This window comes from Protopterus annectens, chromosome 1.part0 (assembly GCF_019279795.1).
Source record: "Protopterus annectens isolate FY-2018-M chromosome 1.part0, PAN1.0, whole genome shotgun sequence".
Classification (NCBI taxonomy): Eukaryota; Metazoa; Chordata; order Ceratodontiformes; family Protopteridae; genus Protopterus; species Protopterus annectens.
In genome coordinates this window covers 1,726,285,374-1,726,311,765 of record NC_056725.1, presented here as the reverse complement: position 1 = coordinate 1,726,311,765, position 26,392 = coordinate 1,726,285,374, and the positions used below count along the sequence as shown (strand labels likewise).

The window sequence follows — 26,392 nt, the reverse complement described above, 5'->3', positions numbered from 1 at the left end:
AGCTTCATTCAGCAGTGCCCAAATTCAGGCTGTGTGCCATAAATACTAACATTTTTTTAATTAATTTTCCTCAGTACTGTTAACCACAAGTACATCAGACATTAAGACTGGAAAACAGTCTTTTAAGACAGCAACCTTAGAGCTCATATTGTGATCAGGATGTTATCACGATGGAGGGGGTCGCGTGCTCCTTTAGTTGCTACAGCTGCACTGTCTGGAACTTTGTGGTTCTGGTAGGATCAATGCTGGCATATTGGTACAACAGAAGGAGCATGATAATAAAATCTGACATTTGGGAAGGCTCATTCAAAGAAGAATAGAACCTCACCTGGAAAAAGGATACCAGAATCCATCCTCCTCAAACCGGAGTTACATTGGTGTTTGCCAGTGGGTGCCTGGTGGACTGGTAATACACACAGCCCATTAGGGATCAGCTAAGAAAAGTTGTACAGAAGTACAATGTAGGCTTAACACTCATAAGGAACATGGTGAGGGTCAGCTAAGTACGGGAAGCAGCAGGATGGCTTTTAATTGACTATTAAACCTTGACAATGAAAAATGTTTTTTGAGAAAGTGAATGTCATCTCACTACATGAAAAGGAGCCAAAGTTTATACAGGAAGTTAAAAGGTACCAGACAGATATATGTGGTTTTACTTCTACACATAGCATTGGTTCAGACATGGACTACTTGAACAACGATAATCTCTTTTGTACTCTGGAGATTACCCTTTGAGAGAGGTTTAGGCAAATGCAGGTATATTCATAAACTCTCTACTCTGTGTGATGGATGGGGGAATATGGTCACCTCTATATGGCCATGAGTTGCAGAAGTAAAACCCATTCATTGTTTGTGCATATGCATCTACAGCTACTTGGGAGTATTTAGCCTTCTTGGAGACTGTGGGAGTACTGCCTGATGGAGTAACACCTACTAACCTATGTAGATTTTGTAGGGAAACCTCAACTCTCATATTAAGAATAATCCAAACATTCCACAGTATCTGATGAGAGGCATGACTAGGATGAAGAGACTGCTTGATCTGAACCAAAATGGCTAAATGTCTTTGCCTTTCTCTGCTAAGCACAGATTCTGCATAACAAATACCATCTTCAAACAGATAACTGCTCATAGGTGTCTTTGGTGCCACAGCACCTTGAGTCAAAGATCAATGACTGACCTTTAGAGCCATGCCCTAAGACATGACAGCAAATATTCCAAATATTTGGTCAAGACAGGATGCTAAACTATGAAATATTCACCACCTGGTGTTAAGTTGGGTGAAATGGATGGACTGGCAACTGGACAGACTTGGGGAAACCTAAACATGTAGTGAATATGTCCTGAGACTGTTAAATCAATAATTCTATGTGGGAAGACTTCAACTTCCATTTTCAGAAAAGGTTCTTCCCCACATACTAGGGCAGGTAGAAGAAATGGGAGTCTAAATGGACCCTGTTCAAGAAATCAGTTGTTGCGGAAGAGTCAAAGAGCCATGGACAAAAAGTGGTCAATGAAAGAATCAAGAGGCATGCATCAGGAGTGAAGGAATCCATTAAGTTACAAAAATGCTCCCCAAGTAATGCTACAAGGGGAGGTTCAAATGTACAAGGCCAATAAGGCTGCATTGCAAAAGTCACAAGTGTAAAGGCCCAGGTGTGGAAGGAATTTGTTTAAGCCATGGTGCATGGATTTTGGATAGTCTCAAATAACTTCTGGCAAACCATATAATAAAATATAGAGGAGATGCACAGTCCAGACTGTTGTTGAGAACAGTGGAAAAATGCTGACTTTAACTACAGGTACTATCAGGACATGCAAGGAAGAGAGTGAGGAATGTCTGAATACATTATGCATGCTCTCCTTTAGACAAGATCACTTCAGAAATTTGACAGTCTTTCTGCTGTGGTAAGGCTGTAGGTTATGTTGAGATTCATACGGAAATGTTTCAAATGTTGGATAATAGCAGGGGATCATGGTTAGGATGTCTTTCTAATGGTGCAAGGAAAACAGAGACATTGTCTCTGGAATGATATACTGGAGTGGTGGTCTCCATTTTCAACCAGAGTAGAACAGAAGGGTATGTTCTAATTTTAAGGGGATTATGCTCCTTGGCCTACAGCAAGGTGTGCTGAAAAGGAGACCCTCTTCTGATAGCTGAATCTTTGATTTAGAAGTAACAATGCAGATTTCATACTGTACACAAAACACTTCATTAGTTCCTACTCCTTTTACATCGACTGGAGGGGGTCATAGCAGTTCACTGTACAGTGTGAGTGTGTCTTGTGAATCTGGATAGGTCATATGACCGTACAGCTGTGAATGCTTTGTGGGAGGTAATATTTATTCTGACAGTCAATGCAGCTGAGTAAGGCTATAAGCTGTTAACGAGCTGTTTCCAGTAGCCCCATTTTGTTTCCCTCAGTCTCCATCTGCCTTCTGTGTGACTCTGAGCAAATCATTTTACTAGACAGACTTCTGCTGTATTTGGGAAATTGGGCTAGGCTCCTCAGTGGTCTCCTGGACTGGTATTATTGTGTACCTACCTATTAAGCTAGGAACCTAACAACATGGAGTCCTAAGGCTATAGTTGCAGTTCAACTGGCCCTTCTAAGTGTGCTGTAACAGTTTTGTTTTTGCACACTCAGTATTAATTTGTATATGTTCAAGATGTAGAAGACTCCAAAGCAGGTGATTTTTATCAGTTTTCATTTGTTTTTTGTTTTTTTTTTTGTATTTTTTTGTGACAGGATATCAAGGTGCAGCTAAGATTTGGCAAATGTCCATTTAAAATTTATGGGTTACATTTCTGGAGTTTGCTGAAGATGATGCTAGCCCCAACTGACTATGACCTCTAGAGTGCCATGGAATGGTTAATTACTGAAAATAAAGTGAGTAGGATGAAAAATATTGACTGCAAATCAGTCATGTCTTTCTCCTTAAAAGTAGACTGCTCTCTCTCTGCAGGTGAAAGGGTAGCAGCTACCTTAGGTGAAGAAGTTTAAATGCTATGGTCAAGAGGGAGCATGGCAGGGTTTGGAAAAGTGATTAGAGGAGATGTGCAGCAAATGTGACTGAGTGAAGTGTTAAAGCAAAAGTTGAGTAACATGAAAATGCTCTCAGTTCTATTGATTTACATTCCTATCCTTATCTAAGAACCTTGGGTAGTGACAGAAGATGTGAGAGGGTGAATACAAACAGAAGAAATGAAGTTCTTATGGCTGCTGAGTTCATTCATCACAACAGTGAAAACCTTGTTAATCCAGGAGGATCTTGGAGTACAGCCACTGCTTCTCCAGATTCAGACAAGTCATTTGAAGAAGCCAGGCACCTAGTGAGGTTGTCCAATGGGGACTACCTGTAAGATGTGTATCAGGCACAACTCACAGGGAGGAGGGCTAAAGTCAGATGCAGACAAGCTGGAGTGATTATAGCCGGTCATGTGCTCAGATGCGAAATGGGTATCCCAGATGTTCATGAATAAGCACAGCAAAGGCAAGATTCATAGAAGCCATTTAGTATAATGCAAAAGGAGTATAATGCATGCAGAGACAGCAATTTTGTAAAGTGATATATACTAATGAGGTGTTCTTGCAATTCATAGTCCAATATCTGCTTCTTACATCCGTTATAGAAAGCGATGCTTCACCACCAGCCATCCCTTCAGTAGTTTCTCCAAGTAAGCACAAGCACTTTCCTGACACAAAAATGAAGTATTCCCACAGCAACCTCTTCAGTAGTTTGTCTACGTATACACAAGCACTAAAATGATACATAATCAATTATTTTGTCCAGCAATCACTTCAGCAGTCTGGCCATACATACACAAGCACTTTCCTGACACCAAAATAAAATACTTCCCCCAGCAATCTCTAGTTTTACTAAGTATGCACATGCACCAAACAGAAACATTTCCCCCACAAGTCCCTTCAGCAGTATGTCCAAGTATGCACAAACACCAAAACGGAACATTTCCCCAAGCAATCCCTTCAGTAAAATATCCAAGTATGAACAAGCACTGAAATTAAAGATTTCCCCCAGTGATCCCTTCAGTACTATGTCCAAGTATGCATAAGCACCAAATGAAACATTTCCTCAAGCAATTCCTTCAGCAGTATGTCCAAGTATGCACAAACACCAAAACGGAACATTTCCCCAAGCAATCCCTTCAGTAAAATATCCAAGTATGAACAAGCACTGAAATTGAAGATTTCCCCCAGTGATCCCTTCAGTACTATGTCCAAGTATGCATAAACACCAAATGAAACATTTCCTCAAGCAATTCCTTCAGCAGTAAGTCCAAGTATGCACAAGCACCAGAATGAAAAATGTTCCCACCAATCCGTTCAGCAGTATGTCCAAGTATGCATAAGCACCAAATGAAACATTTCCCCAAGCAATCCTTTCAGTAGTTTGTCTATGTATGCACAAGCACTTCTCTGACTTCAAAATTAAACATTTTCCTCAAAAACCTCTTCGGTAGTTTGTCCATGCACGTACAAGCTCTTCATTAACACCAAATGAAACATTTCCCAGAATGACCCCTTCAATATTTTGTCCATGTATGCACAAACACTAAAATACAATTAAAAATTCTTTAAGTAAACTCATTAACTGTTCCTCCTTTTAAAATGTATGGCAATGCATATTCCCTTTTCCCCTTCCCCTCGCAACTCTGTATTCTCATGTTAAACTACTGTCTACTGGTGTAAGTTCAGGGCAATTTACATGTTTAGTATGCAAATGAGCTAATTTTAGATTAATCTCTCTGAATCCTACTGATATGCAAATGTGTAATGCCCCTTACCTAATTATTAGTTATCCCCTATCTCTTATGCCTTAAGCATCTTAGGCTTTTGCTATGGGGGATGTTTCTAACAAAATGCCTGAGCGTTTTTAAAGTCATCCTGAAAGACCATGTGATTTGCATAATTACATAGCACTCCTCTTCATGAATTATCACTATAAAAATACAACGCCCCAGACCATGAATACTGGGCCTACATCTTTCAGTCTGCCTGCCTGTAAAACACTTAGATAGGCTCAGGACAGTTCTAGGTAAAAGGAAGTCAGGTCTGCTCTACCTGTTGTAGATCAGTGTGTGTGTGTGTGTGTTGTCTTTAATAAGCATTTCAAAGTGAGAGCACGTGCATATAAACAGAGGGCACGTGCAGGCAGCAGTTTTGAATAAACAGCCAGAGTGTTAAACTGACTGACTACTGGACTCATACATGTTACTAAACCTCAATCTTGATGTGTTTGTATGTAATAAAGCTGTCTGAACTGAACCCACAGATGTTCATCTACTTTATCCTGACTAGATGAGCAACATGGTGTCAGAAGCAGGATGTCTGAGCAACACTGTACCAGAAGCGGCATGTCTGAGCGAGATGGCACCAAAGCAGGATCCAGAAGTTGAGGCATGAGGTACGCAGCTAGAAATGGAGAAATATACAGGAATGGTTCATCCCAACCTGCTCAAACGATTGATACAAAGCCAGAAATGAATTTCAGGTACTAAAACTCACATAATGATTTACTTCACAAAGAAAACAATACATTTGAAAAGCACAAAACACATTACTAATTAAACAAAATGTTCGAAACTACGAAATTTGATAGTTATTTAAATTATAACTTATGAAAACATTCAGAATTACTTTTGATTTGCATAACGAGCATGATAAACGTAAAAAAGCACAAGAAAAGTATAACGAACATGATAAAAGTCAAATGAGCATAATAAAAAGGCAAAACTGTATTTTTTGTAAATGACCATGTTTTTTGATATAAGCTGCTATTTCACATTAATTAAAGCTATTTGAAGTATAGCTAGAGTTGTTTGAAGTCTCTCAGAGTGTGCAAATTGTTGCAGTGTGTAATTTATTGCAGTACAATTATTTCAGAGTTTACTGTGTGCAAAATACAATTATTTCACAAAGTACAGTCAAAATACAGTTATTTCAAAAAGTTTCTTGTGCTACAGAGTTGTAGAGTACAGTCATTTCAAGAAGTTTCTTGTGATGTGGATAGTTGATTCGGAAAGTTCAGTCCAAGTACAGAAGTGTTTTTTATACTGTGCAGAGTTGTTTCTCAAAGAACGCTTATTTCAGAGTATTTCTTGTGCTACAGAAACCTATTTCACAAAGTGCAGTTATTTCGAAGAGTCTACTGTGCGGTTGAGCATAATTACAAATGTCTGGCATATATGTGTGTATATTCGTACATAATTCTGAAAGTCTTTATTACTGAGTATTGGCATGGCAGAAACATTTCACAGCCTGTCTCCGCTTGTGTTTGATAATAATATTGCAAAGAACTGGAAAGTATTTGAGCAGGAATATGATATTTTCATACAAGCAGCTTTTTCTGATAAAGATGCATGTACGAGGGCATTTATTCTGCTTAAACTAGTTGGGTCAGAAGCCATTGAAAGACTGCATTCATTTGTGTATGCACCAGCAGTATATGCAGGAGAAGGGGGAAACCATCATATTGTTGTACAAGCTGAATCAAGGGAGGACCCTTTGTGTTTGAAACATAAATTCAGAGAAATGTGTAACCCCCAAACAAATGTTACACTGGACAGGCACTTATTTTACAAAAGAGACCAAAAGCCAGGGGAAATTTTTGCTGCTTATACTGCTGACTTGAGAAACAAGGCTAAGACATGCAGATTTAGTGATTTGAAAGAAGAAATGATAAAAGACAGGCTTGTTTGTGGTGTTAATAATGCTGCAGTGAGAAAGATTTTGTTTCGGGACAGTGATTTAACAATGAGCAAAGCCAGAGAGATTTGTCAGATACATGAGCTTACAAAAAGGCACACCAATATGCTTGCAAGTGATAAGAACATGGTTTCAGCAGCCTCTAGAACAAACGCAGACAGTATGCAGCACGTGGTTAATAGAAACAGGCCAAAGCACAGGGCAGCTGCTAAAGTCCCTGCAGGGTTTCCAGAGAAGACCTGTACTTTTCTAGCAAGTTCTATGGCTAGCTTTGTAAAACGGACATGCTCAGTGCAGCACAGGGTGAGTCAGCAAAACTCAACCCAATTCTTATAGTTAACTCTCGCAATTGTGGCGCCAATCATGAGTCTAAAAGAGGAAAGTGCTTAGCATTCGGTCAACAGTGCTACAAGTGTAAAAAACGGAACCACTTTCAAAAGCTTTGTAAATCATGCAAGCCTCATTCATTTATTAAGAAATGTTACCCAAAAAAGCAAGTTGATCACACAGAAAGCTGAAACTCCACTTTTTATATATATGGTGTATCGGTGGTTGGTGAAAAGTTTAATGCAGTAGATTTGTTTGCAAAAAATGAAGTGTTTTGTACTGTCCTGATTAATTATAAGCCCACAGAGCTTAAAGTGGACACTGGTTCAAACAGTCAGCAGAAACATTTGCTAGAGTAAGAGCTGGGTTACGACTTAATTTGGCCAACTATACAAAGCTTGTTGCTTATGGAGGTGAAGAAATTCATATTGATGGCTCAGTAGGGCTTTCATGTTACTCTGCAGGAAACAATTACAGCTTGCAATTTTATGTAGTCAAAAGACCAGAACAGTCATTATTAGGTCTCAGAGACGGTATAAAAATGAAACTGCTTTCCTTTACCAAAGAAGTCCGACGTATAAGCACATGTCCCATTTCCAGCTTCACTGATGCTATTTTCTCAGATTAAGCTGATATTTTCAAAGATAAGCTAGGCAAACTTCCAGTCATATACTCCATGAAGTTAGACTCTGAGATCAGTCCAGTGGTCAAACCAGCAAGAAGAGTTCTGATAGCTATGCAGGACAGAGTCAAAGTCTGGTTAGATAAAATGGTGCAGCAAGGAGTGATTTGTCCAGTTACAGAACCAACTGAATGGGTGTCTTCCATGGTAGTTGCTCATAAGAAAAGTTCAGATAAAATTAGAATATGTATTGACCCAAGACACTTGAAAAAAGCATTAAAGCAAACCTGTCATCCTATGTGTACAGTCAAGGAAGTTGCTGCCCTCATGCCAAATACCACTGTTTTTTCTGTCTTAGATGCAAAGAGTTTATTTTGGCAAGTAATGCTTGATCGCAAATCTTCACTACTGACTACATTCAGTACGCCATTTGGTAGATACAGATTTCTCAGAATGCCTTTTGGAATAAATTCTGCCAGTGAAGTCTTTCAGCATGCAATGGAGCAAATTTTTTCAGATTATCCATGTGCTATTATAGTAGATGATTTACTAGATGGAGACAGTGGTGAAGGAGAGCATGATAAAGAGTGGGTCTAATATTATACTATCGAAAAGACAGGTCAGCGAACGGCACTTACATAGAAAATGCTGCACCCCGCACATCCCCCCATTAACTATATATAAAAACTCCGATATCGCACTACAGTGAGGAAAGGGCATATTTTCCAATCTTCACTGTACTGCAATCTCACTATGAACAGTTCACTGAACAGCATTTTCGATGTAAGTGCCATTCGCTGACCTGTCTTTTCAATAATATAATATAGACCCATAGAAACCTCAGGAAAGTTCTGGAAAGGGCACAAAGCGAAGTTTAAGCTCAATCCCCTAAAATGCAAATTCAGGCTGAGAGAATTTACTTATGTCATTTATTCACCAGTTCAGGCTTATGACCAGATCCTTCCAAACAATAGCGAATCTTGAGATGACAGCTCCAGTCAATGTCCAAGCTTTGCAATGTTTTGGTATGGTCAACTATTTGGGCAAGTTTATACCAGACTTCAGTGAATATCAGCGTCCTTAAGAGAGCTGACACCTAAAGATGTTACCTAGTCCTGGAAGGAACACCACCAAACAGCATTTGATGAACTGAAACAGAAAATTGTCAGCCCACCTACGTTGAGATACTATGATGTTCACAAACCAGTGATTCTTTCCTGAGAGGCTTCAAAGTTCAGTCTTGGTGCAGTTATTCTTCAAGAGGTAGACCAGTAGTCTATGTATCTAGAACCCTAACCCAAATGGATATGCAGTATGCCCAAATCGAAAAGGAACTTTTGGCAATTGTGTTCTCATGTTCGAAATTCCATAATTATATTTATGGCTGAGCTATTCAGACTGAGATTGATCATCAACCTTTAGTCTCTACTTTAAAGAAGCCTATGCACACAGCTCCAGTGAGACTACAAAGAATGATGCTTAGATTACAAAAGTACAACTTCAAAATGGTCTACACAAAAGGCAAATTTCTTTATCTAGCTGATACCTTATCCAAATTGCCCAGAATACCACAGAAAAGCTTGATACAGAGAATGTTGTCCTCAATATTATGGAAGTGCGTAATTCTTCTACCACAAGACATGATGAGCTAAGAGATCATACAGAGACTGATCCAATTTTGCAAAAGCTCAACCACGTCATCAGTGTTGGATGGCCGCCAAAGCAATCTTGTGTACCGCTAGAAATACAACCTTATTTTCCTTACAGGGATGAGATGTAGATGGAAGCTGGTATCATTTTCAAAGGTCCTAAAGTTGTCATTCCTACTTCCTTACAACATTTGTACATCCAGATTTTGCATTGTGGGCACCCAGGTTCCGACGCTACCAAAAGAATTAGTATTTTGGCCTTCTATGTCAAAAGATATCGACAGAGTATTTTCATCTTGTTCAGTATCCAACAGTACTAAACAACCCTTGCAAAAAGAGCCACTTCAGCTAAACTAGATTCCTGAACTACCTTGGTCAATAGTAGCCAAAGACATTTTCAAGTGGAATAGTCAACATTACTTAGTGTTGGCAGACTAAGTGTTGGCAGACTAACTGCGGTGGTGGTGCTGTGGTAGCGTTGTCGCCTCACAGTAAGACGTTGTCCTGTTTGATTCTCAGCTAGATCGTCTTCTGTGTGGATACATGCGTGAATGGGCATACCTTCATTGAAGGTTGTGTGTCACGGCTGGCAACTCGGCACGTAAAAATCTACTGCCAATCATTAGCGGACCGGAGTTAACTGGGAAAAGCCCAAAGATACAACAACTTAGTGTTGGCAGACTCTTATTCGAATTGGTTCAAGACTGATCTACTACCTAACATAACGTCCAGTACTGTCATTACTAAGTTGAAACGTCATTTCTCAGTCCATGGTAGTCCACACAAAGTTATTTCTGACAACGGTGCCCAGTTTACCAGTCAGCTGTTCCAGAAATTTACAAAAGAGTGGGACTTTATCCACATTGCCAGTAGCCCTGAGTACCCCCAGTCAAATGGCTTAGCTGAACGTGCAGTACAAAGTGCAAAGCAATTACTTGAGAGATCAAAGTTTGACAATACAGATGTTTTCTTGAATTTGCTTAATCTCAGAAATATACCTTGTAATAATTTATTTGGCTCACCTGCTCACAGACTTCTAACTAGGCAAACCAGAACAACCTTGCCTATCAGTTCCACTGTGTTGGTGCCCAATGCTAAAAACACCAGAGCAACCAAAGCAAATTATTCAAAAAGTGTTCATCCCAGAAGTCCTATGATAAAATGAGCAGATTTCTTCATGCTTTGAAAAAAGGATGCAAACGCGAAAGGTTTTGATCGAATTGGTCAAGTGAGAGGTGTGTGTGTGCCGATTTGAGATCTTACCTAACAGAATACAGAAGGAATCATAGGCATCTTCTTCCGGTGTCTGAATCGATATTGCAGCATTGTACCTGTGATACAGACTCTAGATCTCAGAGCAACTCAGACAATGTTCCTGTTAAAGGACATGTCTCAGTACCAAATCTTGTTCCTGAAGTTGAACAAATGTCAACTATCTCTGAAGTTGAACATTCACCAGTAGCAGTCCCTGTCACTAAACCCAGCCCTAATTTTTATGTCACATGATCAGGTCACATTTCCAGACCTAGTGTAAAATATGCAGCAACCAGGACATGATTGTTTCACCTGTAATTAGTTCTGTATAACTGCATGACAAAGGATTATTTCTGTATAACTGCATTTCGAAGATTACTGTCATAATTTCTGTGCATGACTTATTTCTCAAAGAGGGAGGATGTAGATCAGAGTGCGAGTTGCGGCATTAAGAAGCATTTTGAAGTGAGGGCACGTGCAGGCAGCAGTACCATTTTGAGTAAACAGCCAGAGTATTAAAATGTATGAGTGCAGTTAGTCTGTTCATTAGTTTAAGTTTAAGTTACTAAGCCTCAATCCTGATGTGTTCATATGTAATAAAGCTGTCTGAACTGAACCCACTGATGTTCGTCTACTTTATCCTGACTAGACAAGCAACACCTGTTACAAGTGTAACTCGCAGCAGAACAAGTAGCTTCAAAAAATAGATGGAAGACTCCTTATGTCTGCAAACAAAACTTGTTTTTGGTCACTAGGTGACCACTTCATGTACATTATAAACCAGACAGTGGAAGTACCCTCAGAGTTTTGGATCCCTGGCCCCTAAATTACTAAGAAAACATTTTTCCCCCTGACATGCCAAAACTATTTGGAGATTATGTCATGGGCCTTCCCAAGACTGTGATTATGAAGTCAGTCTCTATTGCCACTCACAGTCACTGGCAGGATACAGAGAAGTTGCTTCTGTCAGGATAAGGCAGTAAGTGTAATGGCTGTCATGCAAACACTGTGTGCACCATTACTATTTTTCCAAAGTAATGATGCAGTCAGTATGCCACAATAATCTTTTCTATAACAGCAATCTCCACTTCATCCTTCCATATCTTCATATGAGGCTAAATAGGCTTTTACTCATCTCATCAATCACATTACTGGTACACCAGCATAAGACAAGGAAAATTATGAATACCAGGCTGAAATAGTATGCATCTTATTGTGTTTCTTAAGCAAGTATAGTCGTCAAGACATCATAGCAGTTTTTTAACAACAGCTGCCACCAATGCACACAGTGATGCTAGCTCAATAAGGTGCAGAGTGCCTGAACACTCATACTATAACTAATCATCCCAAACACCTCAGCATCACAATGTAACAGAAGGAGAGAGAAACAAGGGATGCTGGGAAGGGAATTATGTTAAATCACCTATTACTATGACAAGAGCCTCATACAAGTGTATTGTATCTCCCTTTGTTTTTTCATTAATGACACACTTCTTCTTTCGGCTGCTCCCATTAAGGGTCGCCACAGTGGTTCATCTGTTTCCATTTCTTCCAGTCCTCTGCATCTTGCTCTATCACACCAACCACCTGCATGCCCTCTCTCACCATATCCATAAAACGTATCTTAGGCCTTCCTCTTTTCCTGTTACCTGGCAACTTCATCCTTAGCATTTTTCCCAATATACTCTGCATCTCTCCTCAGCACATGTCCAAACCAACATAATCTTGCCTCTTTGGCTTTGTCTCCAAACCTTCCAACCTGGGCTGACCCTCCAATATACTTATTCCTAATCCTGTCCACCCTTGTCGCACCCAGTGCAAATCTTAACATCTTTAACTATGCCATGTCCAGCTCTGACTCCTTCCTTTTTGTCAATGCCACTGTCTCCAACCCATACAACATAGCTGGTCTCACTACCCTCTTGTAGACCTTCCCTTTCACTCTTACTGGTACCCATCTGTCACAAATCACTCCTGACACTCTTCTCCACCCACTCCACCCTGTCTGTACTCTCTTCTTCACCTCTCTTCCACACTCACCATTACTCTGAACTGTTGATTCCAAGTATTTAAACTCATCCACCTTCACCACCTCTACTCCATGCATCCTCACCATTCCTCTAGCCTCCCTCTCATTCACACACATATATTCTGTCTTAGTCCTGCTGATCTTCATTCCTCTTCTCTCTAGAGCATATCTCCACCTCTCCAGGGTCTCCTTCACCTATTCCCTACTCTCACTACAGATCACAATGTCATCTGCAAACATCATAGTCCATGGGGACTCATGTCTGATCTCATCTGTCAACCTGTCCATCACCATTGCAAATAAGAAAGGGCTCAGAGCTGATCCTTGATGTAATCCCACCTCCACCTTGAACGCATCCATCACTTCCACCGCAGACCTCATCGCTGTCACACTACCCTCGTACATATCCTGTACCACTCTTACATACTTCTCTGACATTCCCGACTTCCTCATACAATACCACAACTCCTCTCTAGGCACCCTGTCATATGCTTTCTCTGAGTCCACAAATACACAAAGCAACTCCTTCTGTCCTTCTCTGTACTTCTCCATCAACACTCTCAGAGCAAACATCGCATCTGTAGTGATCTTTCCTGGCATGAAACCATACTGCTGATCACTAATCATCACCTCCCTTCTTAACCTAGCTTCCACTACTCTTTCCCATAACTTCATACTGTGACTGATCAGTTTAATCCCTCCACAGTTACTACAGCTCTGCACATCACCCTTACTCTTAAAAATCGGTACCAAAACACTTTCTCCATTTCTCAGGCATCCTCTCACTTTCCAAGATTTGATTATACAATCTAGTTAAAAACTCCACTGCCATTTCACCTAAACACCTCCTTGATTCCACAGGTATGTCATCTGGACCAAAAGCCTTGCCATTCTTCATCCTCTTCTTAGCTATCTTTACTTCCTCCTTGCTAATCCACTGCACTTCATGATTTACTATCCCCACATCATCCAACCTTCTCTCCCTCTCATTCTCTTCATTCATCAACCCCTCAAAGTACTCTTTCCATCTGCTCAACACACTCTCCTCGCTTGTGAGTACGTTTCCCTCATTATCCTTTATCACTCTTACCTGCTGCACATCTTTACTAGCTCGGTCCCTCTGTCTAGCCAATCGGTACAGGTCCCTTTCTGCCTCCTTAGTGTCCAACCTTTCATACAACTCTTCATATGCCTTATCCTTAGCCTTCACCGCCTCTCTCTTTGCCATGCACCTCATCTCCTTATACTCCTGTCTACTTTCTTCATCTCTCTGATAATCCCACTTCTTCTTTGCCAACCTCTTTCTCTGTACACTCTCCTGTACTTCCTCATTCCACCACCATGTCTCCTTGTCATCCTTCCTCTGTCCAGATGTCATCCCAAGCACCTTTCTAGCAGTCTCCCTTACTAGCTCTGCTGTAGTTATCCAGCTATTTGGTAACTCTTCACTGCCAGCCAGTGCCTGTCCTAACTCTTCACTGAACTCCACCTCACAATTACCCTTTTTTAATTTCCACCATTTGATCCTTGGTGCTGCCCTTACACTCTTCCTCCTCTTCTTGCTCACCGTCATCCTACAAACCACCATCCTATGCTGCCTAACTACACTTTCCCCTGCCACCACTTTACAGTCTCCAATCTCCTTCAGACTGGCCCTTCTACATAAGATATAATCCACATGTGTGCATCTTCCTCCACTTTTGTATGTCACCCTATGCTCCTCCCTCTTGTTAAAATACGTATTCACCACAGCCATGTCTATCCTTTTCGCAAAATCCACTACCATCTGACCTTCTGCATTCCTTTGTTTAACACCATACCTACCCATCACGTCTTCATCCCCTCTGTTCTCTTCACCAACATGCCCACTGAAATATGCTCCAATCACCACTATCTCACCCTTGGGTACAGTCATCATCACTTCATCCAACTCGCTCCAAAATTTTTCTTTCTCATCCATCGCAGACCCAACTTGTGGAGCATATGCACTAACATTCATCATTACACCATCAATTTCAAGCTTCATAAACATCACTCTATCCAACACTCTTTTCACCTCCAAAACACTCTTAGCATACTGTTCCTTCAGGATAACCCCTACTTCATTTCTCCTCCCATTCACACCATGATAAAACAATTTGAACCCACCTCCGATACACCTAGCCTTGCTCCCCTTCCATCTGGTCTCTTGCACACACAATATATCAATCTTCCTTCTGTCCATCATATCAGCTAGCTCTCTCCCTATACCAGTCATATTGCCAACATTCAAAGTTCCGACCCTCACTACCACAGTCCTAGCCTTTACCTGCCTTCAGGCATGCCTTCCCCCCTCTTCTCCTCCTTCGGCCAACAATAGCCCAATTTTTTTCCAGCACCCTGTTGGCCAACAGCACTGGCGTTGGTCTTTGTTAACCCAGGCCTCGACCAATCCGGTATGCATATCTGTACTGTTGTCCGCATGTATGATTTGGCAGCACCGGCTGCCCTTCCTGACGCAACCCTCCCCATTTATCTGGGCTTGGGACTGGCACAAAGAAACGCATTGGCTTGTGCGACACACTACACATCCAAAAGTGTGGTAGGTGTTGCTGTTGTCACATTGCAAAAACCATTGCTGCAAAATCTTCTCTTGCCTTGGAACTTACAGTGTTTGGTCAAACTGTAAATGCTGAGATTCAGTGCATGGAGTGCCATGTCTATTCTCCGAATTTAGGAAAAAGAAAAAACTTGTTAGTTTATTTTGGAACATAATCATTGACACTCCATGCACTACAAATATACTCCTACTAAAGTTTATTGTACTTGGTATACAGTGTAATAACACAGGTATCACACACTACTCAAGAGCTGTCTCTCATTCTGTAGTAAACAACTGCCCACTATGGAATGATCACTTTGCTGTATCTTCATCTTAACAGATGTACAAATTATTCCAAATGTTTTCTTTCCAGCAGTAATGCCTTGCAACGTAACATGAAACTCACTGTACAGTAGGCCCGCCATACAGATGATTCCATCATCCGTAGTTTACTCCCTAAAAGTGATCAATCAATGCACCGGTACACAATGATTTATTATTTTCTTATTTAATGATATTTGATTACCAGGAAAATCTGACTGGGTAGGGGCTCATTTTCATTGGAGGCCGGGGAGAAAAACTCCAAAGTATTACAAAACATGTTAATAAAAATGAATGTTACAGTTTTTAAAATATTACAAAAACTACTACAGTTTAAATAATTACACCAAATTAGACATAATATGAAAACATTATTTAGGAATATATTAGCCGTGGTGGTGCAGCGGTAGCGTTGTCGCCTCACAGCAAGATGTTCTCCTGTTCAATTCTCGGCTGGAGCACCTTCTGTGTGGAGTCTGCATGTCCTCCTTGCGGTCAAGTGGTGTTCAGAAGACATGCATTTATGGGCGTGCCTTCGTTTAAGGTTGGGCATCGAGCTGGTACCTCGGCATCGTAAAAATCTACTGCCAATCATTAGCGGACTGGAGTTCCGTTGTGGTGACCCCTAACCAGGAAAAGCCGAAAGAAGAACATCATACAAGTTATAGGATAATGATTTAATTAGTTAGAGAAATGAAATTTTAGCCAGTTTATGTAGAAATGAATGGTAATTTATTATAATACAAAGAGGAACTGCAATAAAAAGTGAGAGAAAAGCAGGCGTATGGTGCATTTAGAGAGAAAGCGAAGGGAGAGAAAATGATAAATGTAAGGAAGTGAGTGAAAAAGGAAAAGTGAGGAGATGTAAAGTATGAACTGGTATTTGTTCACACTGAGGGATATAGTTTATCCTGGGGTTGAGAACAGAGACAGCTTTTGGCTAGGAAGTCTTCCAGTCTGGTTTTGAAGGATGGAAGGGAGGGTACTGACCTGATAGGAGAGAGATAAGGAGTTTCATGCCTTAGCATGGTATGAGTACAGGCAATGTCCAGCAGATTTTATACGTTTGTGGACAGACAGGAAGTTTTGGTCCTTGGATTATACTGATGAACTAGAACATAGCTGTGTAGAATGTTATTTAGTTCTGGACAAGCAGATGGATCCTGGATAATTTTATAGGTGGTATGAAGCTGTATAAAAGTTGATGGGGTAGCTCTAACCAATTTAGGCTTTTTAGTGCTATACAGTGGTGGGTTCTGAACAGGGTATTTGATACAAATTTAGCAAATTTATTATAGCATTGTTCAAGATTTGATTTGTGATGCTGAAGGTGGGTAATGATGAAAGTGCCATAAAAAGTGTAGGGAGGACATAAGTAGTGGCAAGTGTAGCTTTAGTTAAGTCGGTGAGAATGTTTTTGGCTCTATAAAGCATCTCTAGTTTCTGATGAGTTTTTCTTATGCAATTTTGTATATGCAGATCGAATTTAAGAATATCATCCTCTATTATCCTTAATAATTTGCTATGAGTAGTAACTTCAGTTTTATTATCAAGAGAGAGGACTTTAAATGTTTTTTCATGAGAGAGTGATTTAGGAGAAAAAAGGTATATATATTTTTTAAGAGCTGGGCACAAGTTCTGAATTACAAAGCTATGTTTTGGTGGCGGTTAAAGCTTCCTGAATAATTTTTTGGAGGTATGCCATGTTGTTAGATGTGCAAATGAGTGTGGAGTCATCTGCATACTGTATTAGGGAAGCCTATTGTGTGGATGTGTAGAGGGTATTGGTGAGAATGTTAAAGAGCAGGGGACCAAGGACTGTGGTGGACCGGTGTTGACTGGCAGTTATGGAAAAAAGGTGTAGTGGCATTTTACTGACTGATACCTATTGGATAGGTAGCTTTTGAACCATAGAAGGGTGGGCTGAGGGAGTCCTAATTAGTCTTACATTTATTTTATTACACTGTATGCCAAGAATCATGCACCTTACTAAAGATCTTATGTTCCTCCTTAGTTTGGTTACCTTTCACTTGAAAATAGCTACATTTATTTTTAGATTTATTGTCTGATTAAGTAACTGAATGTGCTGCAGTCTGGTTATTTTGTAATAGAATCTGCTACAGACTAAAGAAAGTATGCCTACACACAACAAGCTCTTTCTCCCCGCTACTGCGTCATCAGAAGGCAGGGCTCTGCCATGGAATCAGGAAAGAACTGGACAGTTGCTCAGTATACAGTAAACAGAAACACCATTTTATTAAACTTAATAAATATAGGCCCCTTTAAGTAATTAAAGTAAAAACAACTCATTTTAGAATAAGAAAGCCAATTTTACAAGATGAGGACATTTTCATAACAAAAAGAAGTCACAAAAAAACTTGCACTTGATCTTTAAAAATGTTTACCTGTGTGTGCATATGCAAAGTGTATATATATATGTGTGTGTGTGTGTGTGTGTGTGTGTGTGTGTGTATGCGTGTGTGTATGCATTTGTGTGTGTCTGTGTACACACACACACACACACACACATATATATATATATATATATATATATATATATATATATATATATATATATATATATATATATATATATATATATATATATATATATATATATATACAGATATATATAGACATATATATATTTATACACACACTCACACACATATACACACACATATATTTTACAAACACACATACATAGATATTTATGTGTATGGACTGACAAACTAAAACCCAAGTTCATCAGATGTACTATTCACAGAAAGAAAACACAGTCAAGTGAAGTTTTTCAGCAGTCAGAAGATCTAAACTAAGCAACTAGTAATGGAGGTTTATGAAGACCTGAAATGGGTCAACCAGAAAGTTACAACTATTGAAAAAAATATCCAAAACTCAAACACATTTCAGAAGATAAATAGCCACAGAATATATTGATGAATTATGTGTTAATAGGCACCTGTAAGTATCTCTAATGTAACTATCAAAACTGTGAAAAGTAAAACAAATAGAAACATAACCACAACAATAAAAATGCATATAGTTTACCTTATTAGCAAAAACAAGCAACATTCAATAAAAAAGAATGCAAAACAGCAAATATACTTACAGCTCATATGCAGAGTTTACAGCTATACTTGTTATTTGTTGAGGAGGTTCTCCATTAACCCACACCAGCTGAACAACTAGCTCAATCTGGTATCCTACAGACTGTTTGAGAGAGCTGCTTCTAACCCTGTAAAACAGGCAAAAATTATTCTTAGGTCTTCAAAAAAAAAAACAAATTTGCAAACATCTGTTAAGAGGTCCAGTTTTATTTTCCTATTAGCTACATATTACAAGTTCTTCCCAGAATCATTTATTCCACGGGCTCTCATCTAATAAAACACACACATATACTGTACCAGCGGAACAACAAGGATGCTGTGAGTTAGTTTTAAACTACTAATAAACAAAACTTCCAGCAGAAAACCTTACTCTCCTGGCACCTCTGCAAAGCCTTCCGGACAGGAGAAAGAAACAAGAAAAAAATGAAGCATATAAAGAAAGATAAGCATCACTTAAAGAATAAGCCAATGGGGAAAAAAAAAAGCCACCAATAAAGGCAATAATATGCACAGTTAAAGGAAGCTGACAAACAAGTGACCAATAACTGTATAATAATCGATGGTGAATAAGTAATTAATTACAGAAAGAGTAATCAAAAATGCAAACCCTAATTACAGTCTATACTTAAACCAACAGGGGCCAAAGTGCTACATCTTAAAATGAAAAGGATTTCTTAAACCGTAAGATTTGCTGGCAAGAAAGTGGTGAAAGTGTAAAGCCAAATGGCTATTTACACATTGCTGATTCAAGTATTTCTAACATGCTCTTTGATTCATTTGGCAAAAGACCTCTTAGTTTCCTCAATGCAAACTAAACAAGGGCAAACCATTGCATATCTTACTCCAGCAGTTCCACAATTAAAACAGTCTTTGACTGAAAACATTTTGCTACTGATTATACTAAATTCAAGCACTACAAAGGGACAAACAGTAGGGGGCCCAGCAATGACAACTGTGGCACCACGCTGGTAAAGGGCCTGCTGGTTGATGAGGAGTCACCCACTTTGATAGTATGTGTCCAGTTTGTGAGCCTGTTGGCAACCCATCTTACAATGAAGGGGTTTACATTCAGTTTTCTAAGTTTATCGGTAATGCCTGAATGTGGGATTGTGTTGAAAGCCTTTGCCAAGTTGAGGTATAATGTGTGCACAGATATGCCCCCATCAATGGCCTTGGTCACACTTTCAAAGAAGTTTAACAGGCAGAATCTGCCCCTCATGAAGCAGAATTGGGTAGGGTTCAGTGTCTGGAAGTCACCTATGTCTTTATTTATGAGATCCATAATGATACATTCCACGGCCTTACAGATGGGGGTGGTCAGGCGTATTGGTCTGCAATTCCCCGGGTCTGTTGCTAGTCACCTTTGTGGAGAGGAATAACTGAAGCTGTTCTCCATTCTACAGGAACAAACCTTATTGTTAGGCTATGATTGAAAGGGGGACTTCATGGTGATGCTAGTTCATGTTTTAGCCTGTTTAGAAGACAGCCTGGGATGTCATCTGGTCCTGTAGAGGCCATGTTCTTTGCCTTGGATAGGGCTTTGAGGACCTGCTCTTCAGACAGGTAAGGTTGGGGGAAGTTTGGGAGAGGGTCTGCTGCATGTTAGGAGGGGATAAGTAAATGAAAATTTTCCCAAACCTATCTGCTAGTAGGTTCTCTATCTCTGTGAGGTCAGTGTGTGTGATACCGTTGGCCAAGAGTTCTGCACATGCTTGGGTCCTACCCTTTAGTTCATGTACATAGCCGTAAAAAGGTCTTATGGTTATCCTTGGCAGTAGTTTCTAGATTTTTCTCAAAGGAACTCTTGGAGGATTTGACAAGTTTTATTTGCCTGTTAAGGCTGAGGAGGGTGGTTTTTCATTGTTGGGTCTTTTCTTTGTTTTCTTGGACAGCAATGTTTGCTTTTATTGTAGAGTTTATTGATGCTGGAAGAACACCACGGCAGCATGATTTTACTTGGGGCTCTGGCTTTGATTCTTCCTGATACAGTTGAGTTTAAACACTTATGCAAGTCATTGTACAGGGCTTTAGTGTAAGCTTTGGCACACATCACTTTCAACATTGGGTGGAGCTTGGAATGCATTTATACTTTCACCTAGGAGAGTACGGTTGGCCTTGGTGAAGTCTTTTAGTCTGATTTCACCCTTTGTGAGTTCTGGTGTTAGTCAGTTCGAAGGTGACTGATTTGTGGTCAGTTTTAACAAATGAGAGTCCAACAGTTGCAGCAGAGCATCTTTTAAACATGTTGGTGAGGATCAGATCTAGAATGCTTGTTCCTCTTGTCGGGGTATGGACAATTTGCTAAAGGGCTACGAATGTTCAAAGTCAAGGAACTTTTGTGCTAGTGAGTTTGGGCTAGAGTAGGTTTCCCAGTTGATGGTGGGATAATTGAAATCCCCTATAACCAGTGTTTCTTGTAAAATTTGGATCGTCTTCAGTTTAGTTAAGTAGGCTTCGTGGGTGTCATGACCCATGGAGGGGGATTTATAACTGGCTAGGACTTGAATGGGGGTCTTGCCCACCGTAACCTGAATCTGGAGTAACTCCATGGAACTGTCCAGTCTAAATAGACGTGAGGTGAATTCATCTCTAATATAGACTGAAACACCGCCTCTCACACAGATATATATCTGTGTGTGTTTGCGTTTTATGTTTATTTCCTGCTTGGAAGGCTTTGCTGAAGCACCAATGGAATGAAGTTTTCTGTTGAAAGTCTTGCCATTTATTATTAATGCATTTTCCATTTTTGTAGTTTATTAGTTTTAAATTAAATTTAAAACCTGTTGTAAGTATTACTTAGAAATTGCAGTCCTTGAACTTGATCACAGTATAAAATAAAGCTTCTTTAGAGCAGGGGGGGAAGACAGTAATTCCTGAAATATAAGAATCATAAAATCATCATGTGAAACATGCACAGTTAATGGAACACCAACTGTCAAAGTTCAGAAAACACAGAATCCCTCAGCACTGAATAAAGTAACCAACGAAGAACTCCAAGTAACAGAAAAGCAAAAAGACACGTTGGTCACACACAGCAGGCAACTTTCCGTGAAAGCGCTTACTATTTTTGTATTAAAATTGTCAAAGTTCCCTGACAGAAAATAAACAGTAAACTGATAACCCCAACAGGGATCTACATGTGGATCACTTATGCAAAAGACAGATATTTATACTTGAGCACTACTTCACAATGAGTTAAGAGCGGACACAAAAGCCAGTGGCAGCTTTTTTCCAGGTTCTTTTTTTTTTTTTTTTTTTTACAATGTGCCTGTTGACAAACACATCTCCTCTTATTATACTTCAGCCCATTTGTTCTTGCGGTGAGGAGCCCCCAAAATCTATAAGGGCAAGAGCCATCTACAGGAGCCAATATTTCAGGCAACCATTAGGTTTGCTTGTGCCCTTCACTAGCATCCCAGCTATGAGGATATTTATGATAACCCTAACCCCACCCCTGGGCAGAGGAACAAGTGATCCATGTCACTGAGGGGCCCACAGTGCCCTCCCATGCATGTGCACACTTGCAATAAAGGCTACCATGTATTTGTGACTTTGTGGCTTTGTGAACTGAACACCCATCCCCTGCTGTACATTTCCATGATCACCCCTTTCTTCAAGGGTATAGGGTTCAGTCAGCTCCACCACTCCAATCCCCCTGCAGCTCTGTCAAGTGTCCAAGCTGTTAGATGGGCAAAATCAGAGACAGCTTTTGACTTAAAAGTTAAACAAGTTCTACATAAACAAGGTCTATGACAGTGGCAAGTCACATCTAAAGGTAGAATTAACAAACCACGGCACTTTAACACACAAGCAAGTTACAATAAGGAGAAATTGGCTTTTTGTTGTGGTAAGGTCAAGATGCAAAGTGGCTTGTGTGGGAAAACAAAACAGGAGCAGGATACATACTGCATGTGGTACTGCAAACAAATCAGGTACAAGATACATACCGCATGTAAACTTGCAAACAAAGCAAGAACTGGATGTGTGCATAGACAGTGGTACTGCACACGTTACATGTATGGAAAATTAAATTTCATATCTGAGACACTTTGGGAAACCACAGTTTTAGTATGAGTTAACTGGGTCAGCACATTCTCAACAAAATAGAATAATGACAAGGATTTTGTGACAATACTGTATACTAAGACTGGAAAAGTACAGTTGTGTACACTTACCATAAATGCAGATGTTTGAGTGTATTCACTGTTGCAGTCATTACATTTGGGTAATCTGCTGGCAGGTTGCCCTCAGTCGGCCTGATTAACAAAATCTTGGGTCCTGCGTCGGTTGCTGTCCCTTCTTCCATGATGTCAGGTCATCAGGGGTATAAAACATGCAGCTGATGCCATTACATCAGTTTTTCTTGCCCCAGATGTCAGGTGCCTCCCAAATGGGGAGCAAAAAAAAAAAAAATATATATATATATATATAATTTAAAACACAAAACATATACCTCTAAACAAAAACAAATACACCAAAAAGGCTTTTAATCATAGTAAGAGAAAGGAGAGGTATAGTTAGAGAAAAACAGGGGGCTGGAGGGAGGGTAACTAGGACTGCAACAGTGAATACACTCGAACATCTACATTTATGGTAAGTGTACACAACTGTACTATGTTCTTCATGTTTCACTGTTGCAGTCATTACATTTGGGTAGAATCCCAAAGCTATGGTTGGGAGGATGGGTTTATACAGCATTAGAGCAGCTATAAGGCTCTGCAGGACAGCAGTGGCAAAGCCAGCTCTGGATTTGGAGAAGAGAGGTAAATGGTAATGTTTGGTGAACGTATGAACTGAGCTCCAGTAGCAGCTTCTAGAATGTCTCTGGTAGGAACCCCTATGAGAAAGGCTGTAGAAGTAGATGCAGCCCTGGTGGAATGAGATCTGATCCCCTTGGGGATAGGTTTACCATGGTGCATATAGCAGAAACGAATACAATGGCTTATCCATTTGGAAATAGTTTGCTTTGAAATAGCCTTTCCCTCTGCCCCTGCAGCAAATGCCACCAATAGTTGTTCAGATTTTTTTAGAGATTTTGTCCTGTTTAAGTACAATCTAAGTTGTCTATGTACATCCAATGAATGCAGATTCCCACTCATCCTTGTTCTGTGGATTGGGGAAGAAAGTTGGCAGATGAATGGTCTGATTAAGAGCAACACTAGATACCACTTTAGGCACAAAGGATGGATTGGTCCTGAGAGCCCCCCTGTCCAGATGAAAAATAATGAAAGGCTCCACTGCCATAAGAAACTGTAATTCTGAAATCCCTCTAGCTGAAGTGACTGCTAAAAGGAAAGCTGTTTTCCAAGAGAGAAATTTTAGGTCTGCAGTAGCAAATGGCTCAAAAGGAGGTAGATTGAGCTTTTCCGAAACAAAATTGAGGTCCCATGCAGGAGTTGGTGCTCTACCGGGAGGTCTTAAATTTGGCCCCTCTGAGATACTGCTTTAGCAGAGGATGAGAGAAGAGGGGAGGTTCTGTGCTGTAATGAGCTGAAATGGCAGAGGCATGGATTTTTATGGAAGAAAAAGCTAGGCCCTTGTGAAGCATCTCAGTTAAGTATTGCAGAATCTGAGGAATATTGGGCATTGCTGTGCTTATTCCTTGTGATTGGTTCTAGGCACAGAATCTTTTCCATTTGTCAGCATAAGATCTTCTAGTACTAGGCATTCTAGCCTCCAAAATGACATCCATCACAGGTTTGCTGAGTGATGTCAAGGGTGAAATTGGTTGATTAGCCACACTGCAAGATTCAAAGTTTGGAGCTGAGTGTGCAGAATTTGGTAGTTCTGCTGAGATAGTAGGTAAGGTGTCTGAGGCAGGTGCCATGGAGGAAGGTGTGACACATTGCACAGGAGTGGGTACCAGTGTTGGCGAGGCCAGTCTGGAGCAATCAGACTCATTTTTGGTTTGTCCTGTCTGACTTTTAGTAGGACTTTGGAGAGCAGAGGCAGAGGAGGAAAATCATAGACTGATAGGTTTTTCCAGCTGAACAATAGAGCATCCACTTTCCAAGCTTTTTTGTGATGAATTCTTGTGCAAAATTTGTCCAACTGATAGCTCTGGGGTAAGGCAAAAAGAGCTATGTCTGGGCTCCCCCATTTGCTGTCAACATGTTGAAAACTTGTGGTTCCAGTTTCCATTTGTGTGGGTCCATAAGATTTCTGCTTAGTTCGTCTGCCAGAGTATTTAGCTTTCCTGGCAGGAATTGAGCTTGTAGATGTATATGATAAGTCAAGGACGTGTTCCACAATGCCATGGCTAGTCTGCAAAGGGGGTAGGAATGTGTTCCCCCCTGCTTGTTTATATACCACGACTGTGGTGCTGTCTGTCTTTATCAGTAGTTGTCCTGGATGAAGGTAGTCCTTGAAGGCTGTCAGAGCATTCTGTACAGTTGCATCTCTTTCTGATTGATATGTAGGTGCATTTGATTTGGGCTCCATTTGCCCTGAATGCATTTCCCTGCCAGATGCGCCCCCCCCCCCCAAGCATAGTCTGATGTGTCTGTAGTTAGGGTTTGGGAGACATGGGGAGGAGTAAATGGCAGTCCCTTGTTTTGGTGGCAAGCCTTTGCCCACCATAGGAACTCTAGCTGCAGGCAAGGTATAATAGGAATCATTGTTTCCTAGGCTGTGACAATGTTGACTCCATAAACTTTTTAGGTACCACTGAAGTTTCCTCATATGCAGTCTTGCATATGGAATTAGAAGAATGCAGGAGGCCATGAACCCCAAGGCCTGCAGAATTTGTCTTGCAGATACCTGGGTTTTTGTGGCCACCTGTTTGAAGTAAGTCATCAGTTGAATTTGCTTTTCTGACATAAGGTAAGTCATCTGGGCAGTTGTATTCAAGCTTGCACCCAGGAATGTAATTTTTTGAGAGGGTACCAGTTGTGATTTCTTTGCGTTTATGGTATACCCTAGGCAAGTTAGAACCCTTTTTACAAATGCCAGATGTTTTAGAAGAGTATCCTTGCTTTCTTCCTGAATTAGACAATCGTCCAGGTGTGGATACATTTGAATATTTCTTTGCCTGCAAAATGCAATTACTGGTGCCAGGCACTTTGTGAAGACCCTGGGTGCAGTAGATAAGCCAAAGGGCAGTGCAGAGAACTGGTAATGCAAGTAGCCTGCTTTGAAGCGGAGGTATCTTCTGCAAGATTCCCTGACTGGGATATGCAGGTAAGCCTCTTTTAAGTCTAGAGTTACCAACCAGGCATCATTGCATAGCATAGGTAGTAACTGTTGAAGAGTCAGCATCTTGAATTTTGGAATGTCCAGAAATGTATTTAGAATGGATAAGTCCAGAATTGGATGCCATGATTTGCCTTTTCTGGGTACCAGGAAAAGTCCTGAATAGAAACTTTGTCCCTTTTCCTCTTCTCGTACTGGTTGAATAGCCCCCATATTCATGAGAGACAGAACTTGTTTCTGGGCCTCTGCCCACTGATTTGGTGGCAAATCTGGCCATCCGTTTGGGATTGGCAACATGTGGAAATGAAATCTGTATCTCTGGGATACTATACTTAAAACCCATTTGTCGTGGGTAATCAGTTGCCAATTTTATGCATGAAGTGCCAGCTTTCCCCCCAAAGGGGTGGCCAAAAGGTAAGTGCTTGGTGATTGTAGAGGAAAGTCATTGAGCCTGTTTACCATAGGGAGGTGCCTTGTTGCTTCCAGGTTTGGCGGTGGAGGCACCCCATTTTTTTGTTCTAAAAGTTCCTTGTGACTGAAACTTGGAGCCTTTGGAATGTCTGGATTTGACTTGGCTATT

General features: G+C 40.4%; 1 protein-coding gene across 2 annotated transcripts in view; it reads right to left on the bottom strand.

Annotated features, from left to right (window-relative positions):
* Positions 1-26,392, bottom strand: part of STXBP5 (syntaxin binding protein 5) — a 3,006,986-nt gene that overhangs the window by 602,389 nt on the left and 2,378,205 nt on the right. For both annotated transcript variants that reach the window (XM_044068842.1, XM_044068850.1), the window contains exon 17: positions 18,624-18,749. In XM_044068842.1, the coding sequence (XP_043924777.1) occupies positions 18,624-18,749 (126 nt within the window). The remainder of the gene's footprint in view (positions 1-18,623; positions 18,750-26,392) is intronic.